Here is an 18,340-nt window from a genome sequence, read left to right as displayed (position 1 = left end):
CTAGAATTTAGTTCAAGAATAGCCCCAAAGGGCCAGAGTCCTCTAGATTCCAACTGACACATGAGAATATGGTTTAGTTTCATCTAGTCTTTTTTATTTATTTATTTTTGAGATGAAGTTTTGCTCTGTCACCAGGCTGGAGTGCAGTGGGGTAATCTCAGCTCACTGCAACCTCTGCCTCCCGGGTTCAAGGGATTCTCCTGTCTCGGCCTCCAGAGTAGCGGGGATTACATGCATGCACCACCAAACCCGGCTAATTTTTGTATTTTTAGTAGACACGACGTTTCACCATGTTGACCAGGATGGTCTCGATCTCTTGACCTCGTGATCCGCCCGCCTTGGCCTCCCAAAGTGCTGGGATTACAGGCGTGAGCCACCGCACCTGGCCTCATCTAGTCTTTTAACATGGTTATTTTTCAGATTAATTTTTGTTTCACTATACTGCCAAGGCATATTAGTATTCCAAAATAGCAGGAAATAACAGCAGCTGCTGCCATGCTATAGAAGAAACTGACAAAATGAGAAAAGTTGAGCTAGTTCTGAGTAAAATGTTAGGTACCCTGGGAGGAAGAGAGGCAGAAATTCAAACTTCAAGAATCACCACCAACTCTACACATGGCTGCTACTCAGCGGCCAACACAAGACTCAGGAGCGGTATGGTCAGTGCAGCACGAGTAAGGTGGGCACGGTTAAGCCTATGTTTAAATCCACAGACATTGAAAGAAACACCATTTTCTAACAGGAAGGACGCAACCGCTATTCTTTTTAAGTCTCTGGAGAAAAATGATCTTGACAAACCTACATAAAAGGTAAGGTGTTTTATTTATTAATCATATAAATAGATTTCCTATTTATTGTTTTAGTCAGTGTTAATTCTCTATCATCTTTTGAATTTATAATGTGCAAATTAACTTTCTTCTTTTTCATTTCAAAGCTTTACCAAATATGTGGATGAATGCTGTTATTTATTTTTGTTTATGATCTTTGGGTTGACTCGAATTTAGGATAGCTATAGTTTGCAAGTACCTTCACATATATTCTATCTTTTGAAACTCCATTAAAATGGCACTTGTATAAAGCATCCCATTTACATTGTGCAAGAGCAGATTCATTAAAATTCAAGTATCACCTAATATAAAAAATGTATCATAAAATAAATAAAAGATAGAGTTTGGACCTTCTACCTAAAAGTCTCATAATTATTGTCTCTATGTACCATCCTGGTAAATTTAACTATTTCCTAGGTGCCTCAGAAAAGTTAAGGTCATTACCTGGTAAACGTCTCCAAACTCAGTTATCCTTTATTAAAAGGAGCTATTGTTTCTTAGAAGCCTTTGAGCAGAAGAATGTGAGTGAACTGCTCTGAACCACTGAAAAGGACAAGCTACATCCCCTCAATATGTCGATGTTTCCCCCACTCTAATAGCTGGAGATACTTAGGCTTTATTTTTATTTTTATTTTTTTTTAAGATGGAGTCTCGCTCGCGATCTCAGCTCACTGCAACCTCTGCCTCCCAGGTTCAAGCGATTCTCCTGCCTCAGCCTCCTAAGCAGCTGGGACTACAGGCATGTGCCACCCGGCCCAGCTAATTTTTTGCATTTTTAGAGACCAGGATGGTCTCTATCTCTCGACCTCATGATCCACCTGCCTCGGCCTCCCAAAGTGCTGGGATTACAGGCATGAGCCACTGTGCCCAGCTGATACTTAAGCTTTCTAAAGGTGAGATTGCTTTAGAACTTAAAACCATAGCACAGAGAATAAGAGACTAAAGTGTAAAACCAGTCGTTTTATCAGCTTGACTGTCCAAATGCCAGCGTCCTAACTCACTGAGATACTGTTGACCACAGAGGGAAGGCAACAAGGAGAAAGGAGAATTCTCTCTCAAATGCTACACTAAACTGAAACCTTCATGTTGACACCACTTAAAGGGAAAACGGAAATAAGCTTACACTGAGAAAATCAAAGATGCTAAGTGGTCCACAAGGCAGCAATTAGAATGTCATCAGGACGGCACACAGTGCTGAGGTCCTTTACACACTTACTAGGCACCATGTTTTTTGTTTTCATCTTTTAAAATGAGTTCTGAACAAGAACCTTAGCTTTTCAAAAACACATGTCACTTATTCAAATTACAGTAATGAAAAAGCCCTGTTCAAAGAATTGGGCTCTACCAAAAACATTTTGAAAAAGAAAATGAAGGTCATGCTGGCTCTTGTTTTACCTTAGAGAAGTATCCAACCAGATGACAGCCCTTTTCATCATTTTTTGTAAGGACATAAAAAAGGAATGGCTCGACATCATAATACAACGTTTTGTGGTCCAGGAAGAGCTTGGCTAACAAGCAAAGGTTTTGGCAATAAATTTTGCTCATATTCCCATCAACCTAGCAGAAAGAAACAGACAACATTATTTAACATAAAAATACCACGCCACATAAAATTGTTTCTTCTATATGGTATTTCAGAAAGTACATCATTTTATTTCTAAATCTTAAACTGAGAGATTAAAACACTCTATTAAGCAAGTACAGCTTTAACCAGAAAACAGCTGTCACTGGCAAATCAGAATTCCACATTTTCTCTTAAATTAGGGTACATTTGAGGTAGTTAAATTTCTCTTTTAGCTACCAAAGAAGGGCCAAACCACTAGTAAAGGAGTAATTTTTACTTGTAGTTTATTCTGAGCTAAAAATGATGAGGCATGTCCTCTCTCTTTATTTGAACCAAATAAATCTGTATTAAGGAAATATAAACAGATCAAAATACTTCTCAAGTAAGTTAAACTTTATGTTGTTTCAAAAGGGTTTCACATAAAACTAAAATTAATGAACTGTATTATTCTGATTCCTCAGAACTGTGGATTAGCAAAGAGGTTTCCATTTTGGTTTTATCCCAAGCATCATCTTAAATATAATTGGAAAAGATAAAATATCTATGTTGGGAATACTTACAGAGAAAGTGATATGAATTTCAACCTACAATAAGCACCATGATTACAGTCTACTTCTCTTGAAAATAAAAGAATCAAGCTGTGATACTGATGGCTACAGACAGGAGGCTAGGCACAGATGCCAATTTCTTTGATCAAATGTAGTTACTTGTTGAAAATAGAAAACACAGCAGATTCAAGACGAATTTCCCTAGCACTTTTCTTAAGGGAAATGGGTATTTGCTAACCAGAGCTCTTAAACAATGAACTTGACCATTCTCAGGTCTCCTGTGGACCATACGGGTTCTCATCTTGCACAAATTATTTTTAGATTTCATTTAACTATTTCCCTTAGATGAAACCTAGGTCCCATACATAGCAACACAATCAAATATGGGCAACGGGCACAGAGGATACAATTCTCCCTTTAATTAAAGGAAGTTTTCATATATTTGAGAGTATGGCCCTTTTGGAAATGGTAGTATATTACAAAAAGGAAAGATGGAGATATACATAACTGTGAACCAGAAAAAGAGAGAGATGACAGTGCTGAAGAAAATTCTGATCAGTTGTGAAAGGTGTAAGAAGAATAAAGAAAGGGAAGGAGGCAGGAAAATCGTAATCTGTGATTATTCCTCCTTTGTTTTATAAGTTTTGTAGGAAACTGCTAGGAGAAAAGTTGCCCAAATGGTATACTCTATTAACTCAGATTCCAGAATAGGGACCTCAGTACTTATCAAATCCAACTCCTTATTCGTATAAGCGAATTTTACAGACATGCTTCTGATGTTTCCCCTCTCATCTCTGGATGGTCCAAAAGCACCTGCCCTGAAAGAACAGCCCATTCTTACCAGCCTAACAAGACTGATCCCCTTGCCCCTGTGAAGACGTTCCATGGATTTATGACAGCTTCAATCCCAATGCTGACTCATGCTGATTTATTAAATAATTACCTAAGGCCAACAATGTGTTTTGAGCTTTGAGAAACAATGTTTTGGTTGGAAGAACAGATCTAAGGCATCAAGAAAGGATCCAATAGGAAAGCTGAACTTGTGACATTAGCTAAGCTTCAACTGTGAGCAGCTGTGTCACCTCAGCCGGCTGGGGCTGGCGGGATAGCATAGCAACAGGAAGCTCAGGCAACATGTCTTCAGCCTTCCCTCTAGCCCACTAGTTCTTACTGGGGGTGATTCTGCCCCCCGGGGGATATCTGGCTACGTCTGGAGACATTTTTGGTTGGTACAACTGGAGGGGGTGGTGGTGCTACTGGCATCCAATTAGTAGAGGCCACAGATGCTGCTAAACATCCTACGCTGTATAGCATAGCCCCTACAACAAAGAACTAACCAGCCTGAAATGTCAACAGTGCCCAGATTGAGAAACTCTATGCCTAACTTTTAGTAAGAACTAATATATCACCTAACCTTCCCAGCAACAATACCCTTCTTCCTCCAAGCTTGTCAAAAGAGCCTGACAGAAAAGAGAAGGCTTTAAAAAAATCATAAGACACAACTGGAGTTTCCTGTGTTCTCTGATCAGTCTTGGGGAAAACCTAGTGGGCCCAAACCTGTCTGAGAAGGAGCCTGGTCCATGTGAGAAACCTACAACCTTCCCTTTATTTAATATGATGGCAAGACACTACAGGCCGGAAATAAAAAGAACTGTAAGGCAGAACAATAAATTTCAGCCTGAATAGTTCAGAAAAAGAGAATCCAGAAGTGAAACTATACTTCACAGAAAGAAGACATCACATTTGCTGTACAAAGTAGGCGTGTTCCCAGCACCCAGGAATGAGCATCAATGCATACCATGATGGGTCACAAAAGAGAAAATGCAGCAGACAACAGAAGTGTGCAAGTGGAGGGAAGAGCATAAAGGAGAGACGTGAAAAGTCCTGCAGACAGACAATAACCTGGGAGAAAGGCATGGTCCCTGCAAGGTAAAACTGACTCAGCTTAACTGAATCCCTGAAACTGACAACAGATACATAATTAAACAATGCAACTATATAAAGGCAAACGCCTGCTACTAAATCAATTCTGGAAATACAAAATGTCTTCAAGAAACCCACAATGACAGACATATGGCCACAAGGGGTTCCTGTGAACAGCAGAGTTCTTCAGGGGTGGCCATCTACCCAGATGGGAGGGAGTCCCAACATCTGTTAGGGTCTCACCAAAAGGATTATCCATCCTGCCAAGAAGTGGATGGAAACACAGGTGGTTGTGTATTGAGGAGATATGTACAGCTGCTCAATTCCCTGGAAGAGTGAGCACCTGCCAGACATTGGCTAGAGCTGCTGAACAAAGCTCATTTCTCCTGCCAAAGAAAGTGGAATTTACAAAGAGCTGAGGAGATCATAAATTCATTGGTGAATATATCTAGTGGAGACAGGGATTTTGGGGAAGACAAAAATGTTAATGTGATGAAGTAGGGATTCTTCATCGATCTAAATGGTTGCTTAATATGGTTAAACATTCCAAAACACGGAGATGTTTTAAAGGGCAGTCTGAATTTCAGTGCCAAAATTAAATATACTTTGCATCTTCTAAATGCAAATCAGCACATAGTCAACAATTAGGAGTACTAGATTTCAAAAAGCTGAATTTTTTATTTACACGTGCTTACCTCAAATACTGAAAGGTCTTTCCTTCGGTAAATTTCATTTGCTGGAGGATGAAACCATCCGCACTTCTTGGAGTGCCTTAGCAAAATATTTTTACTTTTCATATATTTAAGACAGAATTCACACAGGTAAAGCTTTGGTAATCTGTCGAAGTTTAAAAATCACAGAATCTATCAGATAGATTATACTGTTGCGGGGGAAGATTAAATATTGTTCAATTTTCTCTACCTCATAAAAAGGTTGTATAATAACATTGGAGGATGGGTGCAGTGGCTCACGCCTGTAATCCCAGCACTTTGGGAAGCCGAGGCAGGCAGTTCACCTGAGATCAGGAGTTTGAGACCAGCCTGGCCAACAGGGTGAAACCTCGTCTCTACTAAAAATACAAAAATTAGCTGGGCATAGTGGCACACGCCTGTGGTCCCAGCTATTCGGGAGGCCGAGGCAGGAGAATCGCTTGAGGCAGAGGGTGCAGTGAATCGAGATCGCACCACTACACTCCAGCCTGGGCAACAGAGTGAGACACCATCTCAAAAATATATTAATTAATTAATTTTAAAAAAAAGAAAAGAAAGCCAATAGTAAAGACAGAATGTAAAAACAACCTTACGTTATTTTTCAATATAATCCATAATACGTGCTCCCTTTACTTTGTGAACAAATCATTTGTTTGCTTAAAAATATCCTATGTAAAGAAAGGTTTACAGATATGGAACCACCACCCTAAAAATCAACTTAATAAGGATACCATCCTGTCAAGGGGCCAAGCATATTTTTCAAATTTCACACTTACTATCTTATTTCCAATTATATATGGTCAGTGGTATAGCTATAATATTTTACTCAGAAGTGAATTTATTATTTTTAAACAATCTGCATACATATGAGGCCGAAAAGTCCTTGAACTTAGTTGTTACCATTTCCACTTCTGGAAGAGGTAACTTTAAAGTTATTATCATAGATTTATACATGGTCTAATGCAGTAAATGGCAGGGCTGAAAATCAAAAGATCTAATTTGTTTTCTACCAATTCCACTGTTACTTTGAGTAAAAAACAAATACCTCTCTTCCCTGCTGACTTTTTCTCCACCTTAAAAATTAGAACATTTTTTATTTCCACATTTTAATGAACACGGCTGATATTTATAAGAAAATGTTTAGAGGCACTTGCAAGGTCTTTGGAGTTTAAGAATGGGGTAAAAGGTTTTCAAGAGACAGGCAGACACAGATGAGACTACTTTCAAACCTTGTACTTATGTATAGATTTTATTCAAAGTTTTTAGAGCACATGGCTTATGATCACCTAGGCAAATTAAAGCTCATAGTCATTTTAAAAAATTGTTCAAGAACACACAACCGAATGGTATAAGCTAGGAGGAGAAACCAAAATTCTTGACTCTTTCTTTGTCATTTAACTTTTAGAAAACACTTCGCATTTTCTCCAGTTACGTGATTGGCCAGACACTCACATGCTAATGAAAAAAATAAGATCTATTTTATAAGAAAATCAAGTTTATAATTATGGAAAACTTTGCAGACTAAAAAATTTTCGAAGATACTAGTAAAGTGTACCCTGACGTACTTCATGGAAGAAATCTATTCTCAACGTACCTATTTTGGGATATATTCGTTCACAGCTAATTTGAGTTTAAGACAAATGAAAACTTGGATACCATTTTTTCTCCTTTTTACTTTTTATTTTTTGAGATGGGATCTCACTCTGTCACCCGAGCTGGAGTGCAGTGGTGCGATCTCAGCTCACTGCAACCTTCACCTCCTGGGTTCAAGTGATTCTCTTGCCTCAGCTTCCCAAGTAGCTGGGATTACAGGCGTGCCCTAACACGCCTGGCTAATTTTTGTATTTTTAGTAGAGACGGGGTTTTGCCACGTTGGCTAGGCTGGTTTCGCAAGCCTAACCTCAGGTGATCCACCTGCCTTGGCCTCCCAGAGTGATGAGATTACAGGAGTGAGCCACTGGGCCTGGCCTTCTCTTCAAAGTCACAAATAGTTCTAAAAGTAAAGATTTGGGGAAGGGTCTCTTAAGACTACCCATTCCCACCTACTTTCTCCCATTTTTCCTTCTTTTGCTAAATTTCTATTAGAAACTTGAAAATAAAATGCCAGAAATCAGAGATAAAATGAACAGGCCTAATTAAAAAATATAAAAGGCAACCAGAGAAGAAAGTCTACCAAATAATTCACCGTGGCAAATTTCTTTTTTTTATTGGGTTTCATACAAACCCAACATTTCCCCAATTAACCAAGGAAAGAAAGCACAGTCTAGAAGCTAAATGGCAAAATTTATAATGCCCGTGTAACTAAGGAGCATAAGGAATTTACCGAGAACAAGGAATACTATTAAAAGGTGCTGGCAAAAGCAATAGTTTGGGAAGCACTTAGCATTGACTATCAAAATTTATTTCCTAAAATCATCCCTAATTCCTGCTTTAGAATCAAGAATTTTCCTTTCTCACATATGTGACATTCAAGTTATACACCTGCCAGATTTATTCTATTACCTTGCATATTCCTGTGGGTAAGGCGAGGAGTACCAGGTTTGGATTTCGTATTTACCAAATTCAATCACAGAAGGGTACCGGCCACAGTCTTCCACCCCACTCTCACACTCTATTTTCTGTTAAATAGAAAGAAAAGGAAAATAATAATATATATACTTCACTTACATTTTGGTTCTTTCACCAGTGACTATCAAAACTTATCAGAACGCTAATCTTAATTGTGAATTTGCATGGTCTTAAAACACTATAGACACTTATGAAATGGGTTGGTGCAAAAGTAATTGCTGTTTTTATAATTACCTTCAATGGCAAAAACCACAATTACTTTTGCAGCAACCTAACATTACCTCTGTGTAAGATTCACAGCAAACGAATACCCTAAGAAACAGTATAGCAAAGGAAATAAGTATGGTATAAATACATACAAATGTTGGTTAGAACTGGATTTAACAATCTGTTGTAATAGATTAGAAATTAGGTGATTATAAATGATGTGGCTATTACACAGGCTTATTTATTACATATGTTTACAGTTTCCTATTCCTCCATGAGGTAGTATTTATCACAACTGTAATTAAATAATCAATTGTGAAATCTGCAGCTTAGCATTTGTCTCCTCTTATTTCCCTTATTTCTATGTGGAAAGCCGTATGAGGTTAAGAACTCTGCCTGCCAGATTCACTGTGGTATCCCTGGTGTCCAGTACAGTGCCTGACACAGAACAAGAATATTTCTTGAATAAAAAAAGCCAGTTTTACCATGTTGGAATGAAAAAGTTTTAGAATTAGCAGTATCTTTCAGATAATGGCCTACTGTTCACGTTTATACATGAATGTCAGAAGAAGGCCAAAAAAAAAAAAAAAAAGATAATATTTAAGGACTTCTAATCTTTTTTTAAAAGAGGTGGCATCTTGCTGTGTTGCCCAGGCTGGAGTAAAGTGGCTATTCAAGGGCATAATCCCACTACTGATCAACATAGGAGTTTTGACCTGCTCCACTTCCAATCTGGGCTGGTTCAAGGACTTCCAATCTTAATAACGGGGGGGAAATTTGACATTAATCTTAGCCAAAGGAAAGCTGATACAAGGCATCCTGATAGGGGCAGAATGAGGGTTGGAAATACCCAATGGCTCTAAAGGTAGAAACTGTCAGGAGTATTTAGCCCAACTGGCTGCTACTAAAAATAAAGCATTAAGAGCCTACAGAAAACCCTTTCCCCACAAAACAGGAAGTGGGGTTGGGTAGGGAGTCTACCTGACCACACTGGCCAGAGAAACCGAATGTAGTCACTGACACAACAAATTCACAATTCATAACAGATTCGTCTTTGAGAAGTCTGACAGCCTCACCTTTCAATATCTGGGTGGTAATAACTTAGGCAGAATTAAAGTGGAATCACTTAAAGAAATTACTGGACAATAAAAATAAAACTGACTACAACTGATCGTGAAACACAATATTTTTTCATCAATGCAAAAGAGCTAAAAATATGAGACATTTTTCATATGGCTGGCCATCTGTGTTGGAAGAAACATCGGCAAATTTAACAGTGATGTTCCTCTTTTTGTTAATGATTTTAAATTGTTATTTTCTAAATTTAGGCAAAACTCATCAGAAATCTATTCCTTCACACCTAGAAACGTTTTCCAAAATCTGCCTCAATTAGTGCTACTCTGTTTTATTTTGTGAGACCAGCTGAGCCAATACCTACTTTTAAGAGTGGAGACAATTCTACAAAGTCATTGCTTTTGAATGCACAGTCAATAAAAATGGGCATGATAATGGCTAAAGAATCACAAAGGATGTTGAAAGGGATTCTCTATAAAATCAACACAGTAATTCCATATGGATAGTCAGAAGCCACATTTTATACTTGCTAGTACAATGTGGGATCCTCGCCTTACCTCCCAAGAAAGTTCCTGGGCCTGCTTAAAAACATCCAAATCCTCTTCAGTAACGACATCCTTGTTTCCAATCACATTTACATCTGCACTTTCTTGTTTGATGTTTATTTTTATTTCAGTATCTGTCATTTAAAACCAGCAGAAAGTGTATTCACTGACTTGAATCATGAGTAACCATCATATATTACCAAAATGGCACCAAATTAGCATACTGGGCAAATAGGGATTTTTTTTAAAGCTTTATAAATAAGCTTTTACATCTAAGCACTGCTCATAGATCCAGCAGTATCCTTTCCCTGCTATACTCAAATTTTTATTTGAATTTATCACTGTCATCTTTTTACAGCTTTAATAAATATATGAGGGAAAGTAAGAGTAATACAAAGCGAAATCATATTTTTCAACCAAGATTAGAAGTTTCATCAATGTCTAGTTATAGCATTCCCATTATCAGTTTTGAGATAATAAATTCTACCACTTTGTCCAAATGACACATTTTCGGTTTTTGTTTGATAAAGGGTAGCAAATGTAATGGGCCAATTTGTTCAATGAAATTATGAAATCCGTTTTCTCCCTAAGGTGGATACACACACAGACACACTCACATCCAAAAGCACACATCACAGAGTCACAGATCAGGCTTTGCTGAGACGGAAGCAGGATGAACTTTGTCATGAGAAAGCAATGGAGCAGAGGGAAGAGCTGAAACACCCCCTGTTGGAAGCACTGACAGCACAGGGCCAAACAGCGCTGTGGCTGCAGAGGTGACATGGGGGAAAGCATGGCAGAAGCATGGCAGTGGCTACTCATGCGGGACTACAAAGCCATAAGCAACGCTATGGAGGCATCTGGGGGTCCTAGTGTCACTACGAATGGAAGTAAATAATAAAAGGTGGGAGAGTATTAGTTGGAAAAACAACATTTTGGAAGTTTAGTCAGCATTAGAAAAAGGTCAAAGTTTCACTGCTTCTGTATGAAAGTGAAGTGAGAACAAGAGAAATAGCTAAGACCTATGTGACAAATAGGAATTGATTGGTTGATTTTTTTCGGGGTTGGGGAGAAAGGGACGGGACGCAGGTTTGGTTGGAGCTTTGACCTTTTGCTTACCATCATCCTGATCAGGTTTAATCCTTCCGTCTGTCAAGCTCCCCTTCCCTGGTGAGGGGGTCCCCATCTGAGGGGTCACTTTATATTTTAATCTGCCTAGCATCCTGTGCTTTTTAAGGAAAGTTGTTCGCTTGAAGTGAGCAATTGCTTTAAAAATACGTCCTCTAGCCATCCCCCAGCTAGAGGAGGAGGAGTGAGAAATAAACCGACTTCTAATATCTCTTTTGCCAAAGAAGTGGGCTTTAGATTTTGCCGTGGAAGACAATTCAGTTTTACGACGCATACGTTTGGGTGGTGCATAACTTGGGTGTCCCTTTTTGCGAGACTGTCCCTGAGTGGTATAGATATGAGAGAGCCCATCAAAGAGTGCCTTCAGCTGGCTGTTAGTGGTCAGGCCGCTCAGGGAGGGCACGCTGCACTGGCTGGAAGAACTCTGGGGAGAGGGAGAAGAAGTGGCCGTGCTGGACTTTTGTGAACTGGGGCTCTGACCGGAGATGGGGGTTGGGGGTGGAAGTGAAGAAGGTGGAGGTTTTAGCTTTTGTGTGGTACCTGTAGCCAACACATGAGAAGTGCATGACTGTTTCTGAGAGACCTTTTTCCTTGGACGATAGTGCTTTGAAAAGTCTATTATTTCACCTCGTGATCTGCGACCATCAGGTGATGGTGTAAAAAACTTAGTAAGGCCATCAATGAGCCCTTTGGTTTTCTTGTTAACTTTAAGTGTAGAGGCAGAAATGTAGGTGGAGGTGGTGGTGATTTTGGTGGTGGCACCAGGCCGAGTGGGGTCTGTAACAGCCAATCTGCTGCTTGAGTCCTTCCCAGATGCAGCATGACCAGATGAAGGTGTGGTACAGACTTTAGTCTTTTGACCCCTACCAGGTGACCCCCTTCCTGTGAATGCATTCATGGATCCTTCATCACTGGTTACAGACCTAGGCAGAAATTTAGAGAATAGTATCAGCATTTAATAAATAGAATTATAAAGGTATCTAAAAACAAATTTATTGCAACTAGATGCATTCAATGGGCTTAAACTTAAGAACTGTATTTTTTGTGTGTGCCACCACCTAGATGTTCCTCTGTTGGAAAGGCAGCAGCAACTGCATTTGCATGTCATGGTTTTTCCAGGGCCCATCCAACAGGTACTGGAAGAATCCATGTGGACCCAAGAGCAATATAAGCAAGAAAAATGTTGAAGAGACTAAAAGAACACCCAATGCTTTAATTATAATTACATAAAAACAAGCTATCCTTTGGTGTTGTCACAAATAGTTATGATCTCCTGAAATGTCTTTTTTAAAGTATTAGGAGGAAATAAGTCATATGTGTTATCCAGAAGCAAAAGAAGAAGCTTATCTAATCTCTAGTTAAAAGTAATTTTTAATTCAATTTGCAAACTTACATAAATAGAGTTTGGATATGGCTATAAATTTGTACTTTTTTTTTAAGAAAACATAAAAAGACACCCTCTTCCTCTCAGCAGTTTGTGCTTAGGATGGTAAGATAACCAATAATACTCTCTTAGGAGAGAAGACAATTAACTACAGCATAAAATATTGCTGAAAAAAGGACAACAATAGCAAAAAACTGAAGAAATGATTAAAGAAAAGCTACAGCGGGTCAGACATGACATGGAGAGTCTGGTGAAGAAGCGGCACATTTACCATGGTCATTATCAGACACTTGGCGTCAGAATCTTTATACCCCAGTTCTGCCCATACTGTTGAGTAGTCAACAGAAACTAGAGGTCACTCGCTAACACAGCTGCTTACATGAACAGCAGCCGACTGTCTTCACCTCAGGCTAAGGTTTGCGAAGCTACCCATTTTGTAGCAGAGTTTTATACAATAGAGAAACACTTGCAGATGAATTATGACAATGCTGGGGCCCAAGAATGTACTTTCAAAATGATCAATTTAGCTGAAGGCAAATAATGATGAAATGAAAGCCTTGAAAAGAGACAATACTGAATTATAAAAATATCTTAAGTAACTACAAATACAAGAGCACATTTTGGTGATCATCTTGTATACAAAGATGTAATGACCAGATTTCAGCTGCTGGCTGAAGGGGAGGTAGGTGCAGCTACCAGGCTCATCTGAGGTGGCTCTATTGCCAGGGACTCTGCCTGGCACCACCAATTCAGCCAAGTCAGGTGAACGTTGGAGATCTCTAGTGTCACTAGAGACACAGTGAGAGTTACCAACAAAGAACTCATCCAGGCTAAAATGTTTCACATCAGAATGCTGCATTTGGACTGTATCTGGAATCTATTGCCCAGAAAGGATAATATGCTTATAAAGCATGTAAAAAGGAAAACTCCCTAGACTGTCTTAAAAATTCCTAAGCTCAAAGGACAATTTTGGACAAACAAAAAGTTAGGATTGGTGCCAGATGCAATTTTCAGCTGTGTCCTTTGTTTAGAAAGTTTATATCCTAATTCGGTTTTTTTAATTGGGCCCTGAGGATACGGTCCCATGTTGGGAACAACGCTTACACAGGATGAATGCAAAAACATATAATTTCTACTTCAAATGATACTACTATGAAAGATTTTATTCATAACCATGTTTCATGTTTGCCTCTAGAAATTTTTTCAAAATCTACTGACAATGTCTACTGGTTAAAGGGTTTTTGCAAAGTTTCATAGAAAACTCTAGAAAGAAGCCTGCATTTCTTACTTCTTCTTAGGAGATAAAGGTGCGGGAGGATACTATTTTCCTGAGAGCGAGTAAGATAGTGAGAACTGCTTCAGATAAAATTAGGGGAAAAGGAGTAAGCAAGGGAGTGAGATTCTCGGTGTCTGTTCAAGGTGTGCGCAGAGCATGTATTTTTTTCTCCATCACAATGGTCCTTTCACTAAGCCTGAAAAGATGGTGGTAGTCTGTTGGCAGAACTGTTATAGATGTGCATGTCTCTTGATTCCATTTGTAAACACCTTAATGCTGATAGTTAAATCTATACGCTACACAGGTTAAAATAAATTCATTTCACCTCTTATCTTTTCTCTGCTTTTCCAGCTAACTCCCACTAAATGCTCTACTGGGCTTTAATGGTAATTATATGGCTACAAGATAGTGAAAATGGGGTTATCATAGCAGACTTCCAGGCCACTGCAAATATATTATTTTATATATGTGTCTGCACACGTGCAGTTGTCAAATAGCTGTGTCTAACTCCTCAGAGGCAAATGGTCATCTGCAGGTTTTTCAGAAGCTCCTATTTCATAAAAGAGATCTTAAAAAGTGGTAATGCTACATTACTATCAGAAGAGAGAGTTATTTTTCTAAAATGTTATCTGGAGTGACGAAAGAGATTTGCTATAGACATGGACAAATCCCTCTCGTTTTAAAATTCCTATGAAAATATTTATATAATTAAGCTCTTCTGTGCTCAGCCAGTAATAAAGTAGGCTGAATGACTGTTTCCAGTTCTTATATTCTGCTTCCATCCTGCTGCTTGAAAAATGTCACTTAGTATCACAGCTACTGCCAACAGAAGACCCCAAAATGCCAATGGTAATTAAAAATGTTATTTTCAAAAAATTTCCACAGCTCAAGCAAAAGGAGAAGTATTTTTCAACCCTTGAGTTTGAAAAAATGATGCCAAAAAACCCCTAAAGGAATCTAAGAGAATAACAATCACCTATATTTTAAAGCAAAACATAAAAGATTTCTTTTGATAAGATCTCAACCTACAACAATCGTTGCTTTAATTTATTTTTCGGTCGTCCAATGGGTTTTGCATATCGTCGTTTTATTTGTGCAGCTTTCTCATGAAGTAGTTTTCTTCCCTTTTTCTTTGGTCTGCAGACTTGGCAAATCCACATCCCTGAATTAATATATATATGAGAAAAATATTTTAATGTTTCATTTTAAGAGAAGATATTAAATATAAATTGCAGCTGTAATAAGCTGCTCAAGGATGCCTGTATGCTGAACTTCACTCCAAAAAATGCGTCATTCCCTTTTGTCGTTTTCGTTAGGAAACCATCACTACAGGTCAATTTCCCCAGAACGAAGGTGGTGAGGGCAGAGGTGGCCTCTCTCTCAGAACCCTTCCATAAAGCTGTTCCCAACATGTCAGTAAGCCTCTCACCAACATATAGACACGCATGAAAACTCGCCCCTGTCAGATATTTTATCTTTTGATTTGAGGGAAACATTTTCAAGTCAGTCCATTTTTGGAATTTCTAGAAGAAAAAAAAATTATCATCTCTTTCTGGGAAGTTCCAAAACTAAAACAAATTATCAGTATAAAATATGATTTTTAAATTTAAATAAAGGTTTTGAGTACTGCAGAACTACAATGATTAAAACTATACATCTAGCATAGGAAAATAGGTCAATGGATAAGAATGGAAAGACCAGAACAATCGAAGCCTACAGAATAGTTTAGCATATCAAAAGGTCGTATTTCAAATCAGTAGGGAAAAGATGAAATGATTCAATAAACGTGATAGAACAAATAGCTATCTACCTGGAAGAGGAATTATTTCCTATCCTTTATAAGAATAAATTCTAGACAGATGAATATTATAATATGAAAAAATAAAATGTTACAAGTACCAGGAAAGATATGTGGATATTTATATAATCTAAGCATGACTGACATTTAAAACTGAAGCCATAAATAAAAAGATTTATGAATCTGACTACATGAAAAAAAAAGAGCTTCTGCAAATCAGGGAAAAAAAGGTAAAAATCCCAAGAGAAAAGTGATTAATGGATAAAAAGAGGTACCTTAGAAAAGATGATATACAAACAGCCAAGAATAAAACACAAGAAATGTTCAATCTGACTACTTAAAAAAAAAAACACACATCAGACATATTTCTATTATCAAACTGGTAAAATTTAAAAAATAATAATACTGTATTTCATCAAATCTAAGATACTATATGATGTATCTGACTTCAAAGATATTAAAACATTAAAAACAAACACCTGTGTCTTAGACTCGAGATATAGTAACGGTGAGTACTGGTCACGATACAGGAAAATAGGTATCCTCATACACTGCTGGACAGCCTGAAAACTGATACAGCCTTTCATGTATCTAGCCTTTGATCCAACAGTTCCTCCCCTAGGAATTTATTTCAAGGAAATAATTGTGGATGGAAAAAATTGGAAACATTTGTAATATCCACCCTAAGGGATTGGTTAAATGAATTATAGTTCATTTATACAGGGGGCTGGAAAATCAAATACCTCCAGGAAGGACCTAGATTGTATAATACGTGTGACTGAAGCAAATTGGAACGTTTAAGACAGCAGGGAGTAGTGAGACTGTGGCAAACTGCAGCACGCATGCACCACCCAGAGGACTCAAACTTTTAAAAATATGGTGCCAACAAAGTGTATCTGTGACCCACAGTTGCCAGGTTTGTAATCCCTGCTCTATACTATGGAGTTCTACACACTTATTAAAAACTATGTTTAGGAGAATATTTAATGATGTAGGGGTGCTTACAATCTATTAAGAGGGAGGAAAAAAGTACATTACAAAAACATGTACAGAATGTTCCATTTCCCTTCAAAGGGTATGTGAAGGCAGAGAAGGTATTTCTACTTCATTTTTATTTTTATTCCTTTTTTGTCTACCTGTACTTTTTAAATCTTCCACAATGTAAATTATGGATTTCTTAATACAAAGGCAAAGTTACTTTTAAATGTTTAATATATTGCAAAATGGGAGGAAAATGCTGAGCTTAGCTGATTTACACAATAAATAGAAGAAAATCCACATTCCATCAGACACGATCAGCTATAAGATCATTCAGATGCTCGTGTTCAAGATATCAACTACTGGCCAAGAAAAAGGTGATGGCTTCCTGCTGTAGGACTTTGGAGTCACTATCATCCTCAAAAATATAAAATTTCTTAAGCTCTAAACACTGTGCTGAATAATATGGAAAGTGTTCTAATAGACTTTTGACCTACATAATCTAATCTTATTCTAATAGGGGAATGGTTTGGAGAGAGAGATGGTCTTTTTCATCCCTGGGTCTGAATTAGAGCCTTTATTTTATATATATGTATATACATATATATATATACACACACACACACACATATATATTTTATTTTTTTCTATGCTTTTGTAATCCTCTATTCACAACCCTAAACTCACAAGTATAGGGAAGGTGGGAGGGATGAAAAAAATGCTTAAAGAACCTGTGTAACTCTGAGCTGTCAGACCTCAGGACAAAGCTAACCAATACGTAATAAAATGCATTTTTAATACAGTTTAAAAGTTCACCTTTTGGCATTCTGGAAAGTGGTGGGTCACAGCATTCCATATGGAATCCTCTATCACAGGAATCACAAAAAAGCATATTATCCTGTAATATAACATATTAGAGACTAATTGAGACTGAAACCAACTGTAAAAGGCCAAAAATTATTTTGTTACTGGATTAACATTAATATAACATAAGGAAAGTGCACCAAGATCCCAGTTGCAGTCTGACAACATGTGAATTTAAAACTTTAGAAAGAAAGTAGCCATACTCTATAAAAACGAAAACACCTTAATACTGGAAATTAGCAAGTTACCTGGAGGCGGATTACGGGAGCCATACTTACAGCGTTTCTGCCTTGGACTCTACAGGCACTGCATGTCTTGCATTCGATGCACTGCCACCTTAAGGCCTTTACATTTGTTGTTAATTCAGGACAAAATTTCAAACAGGATGGGTGTCCTATGAGAATAAAAAGCAAATTGCTTGATGGGAATGGTGCCTTTGACTTTTTTAAACTCCCATTCCCTAATATTTAATAGATAGCTGATGAGGCTTGCCAATGAACCTTAGGAACTTGAAAATGCCAACAGATCAGAGAATCTAAATTACAGATTTCCTTTCTGCCTTTTCCCCTTACCTTCTTTCCCTGCATGTAACAAAATGATTGTAAAAATGTTTTCCCTAAGAGAAGTTAATTTACACCAATTCCAATCTCAAGCCTTTGAGTACTTGAAGATAACACAGGCTCAGGTGTTCTCACTCCTGCGCCCTGTTCAATCTCCTGTACTTGCCATCTTCATCGACCACCATCTACCCAGGGGGTCCTGGTTTGCCACACACTGAGGGGAGTTGCCAAAGTTCAAACAATTCCTGCTCTCTATGTGTGATGAAATCATAAAACTTAACAGATAACTAAATAAAAAATTGAGACTGCTTAACCTAACTGCAGATGCCCTCCCCCGCCCAAATCCAACAGTACACAAAGAACATCCCATTGCTGGGATAGACATT

General features: G+C 38.0%; 1 protein-coding gene across 11 annotated transcripts in view; it reads right to left on the bottom strand.

The window, feature by feature from the left end:
- The window catches only part of KAT6B (lysine acetyltransferase 6B), a 207,744-nt gene that overhangs the window by 37,111 nt on the left and 152,293 nt on the right, over nt 1-18,340 (bottom strand). For 5 of the 11 annotated variants that reach the window (XM_023204894.2, XM_023204892.3, XM_023204896.3 and 2 more), the window contains 8 exons: nt 17,673-17,788; nt 17,347-17,428; nt 14,784-14,916; nt 11,086-12,017; nt 9,979-10,100; nt 8,075-8,190; nt 5,558-5,699; nt 2,223-2,384 (listed from right to left, as the gene is read on the bottom strand). In XM_023204894.2, the coding sequence (XP_023060662.2) occupies nt 2,223-2,384; nt 5,558-5,699; nt 8,075-8,190; nt 9,979-10,100; nt 11,086-12,017; nt 14,784-14,916; nt 17,347-17,428; nt 17,673-17,788 (1,805 nt within the window). The remainder of the gene's footprint in view (nt 1-2,222; nt 2,385-5,557; nt 5,700-8,074; nt 8,191-9,978; nt 10,101-11,085; nt 12,018-14,783; nt 14,917-17,346; nt 17,429-17,672; nt 17,789-18,340) is intronic. The other 6 variants (XM_031936189.1, XM_031936191.1, XM_023204898.2 and 3 more) reach the window with 2 other exon arrangements.

This window comes from Piliocolobus tephrosceles, chromosome 9 (genome assembly GCF_002776525.5).
Source record: "Piliocolobus tephrosceles isolate RC106 chromosome 9, ASM277652v3, whole genome shotgun sequence".
NCBI classification, from domain to species: Eukaryota; Metazoa; Chordata; class Mammalia; order Primates; family Cercopithecidae; genus Piliocolobus; species Piliocolobus tephrosceles.
This window is presented reverse-complemented; position numbering and strand designations above follow the sequence as displayed.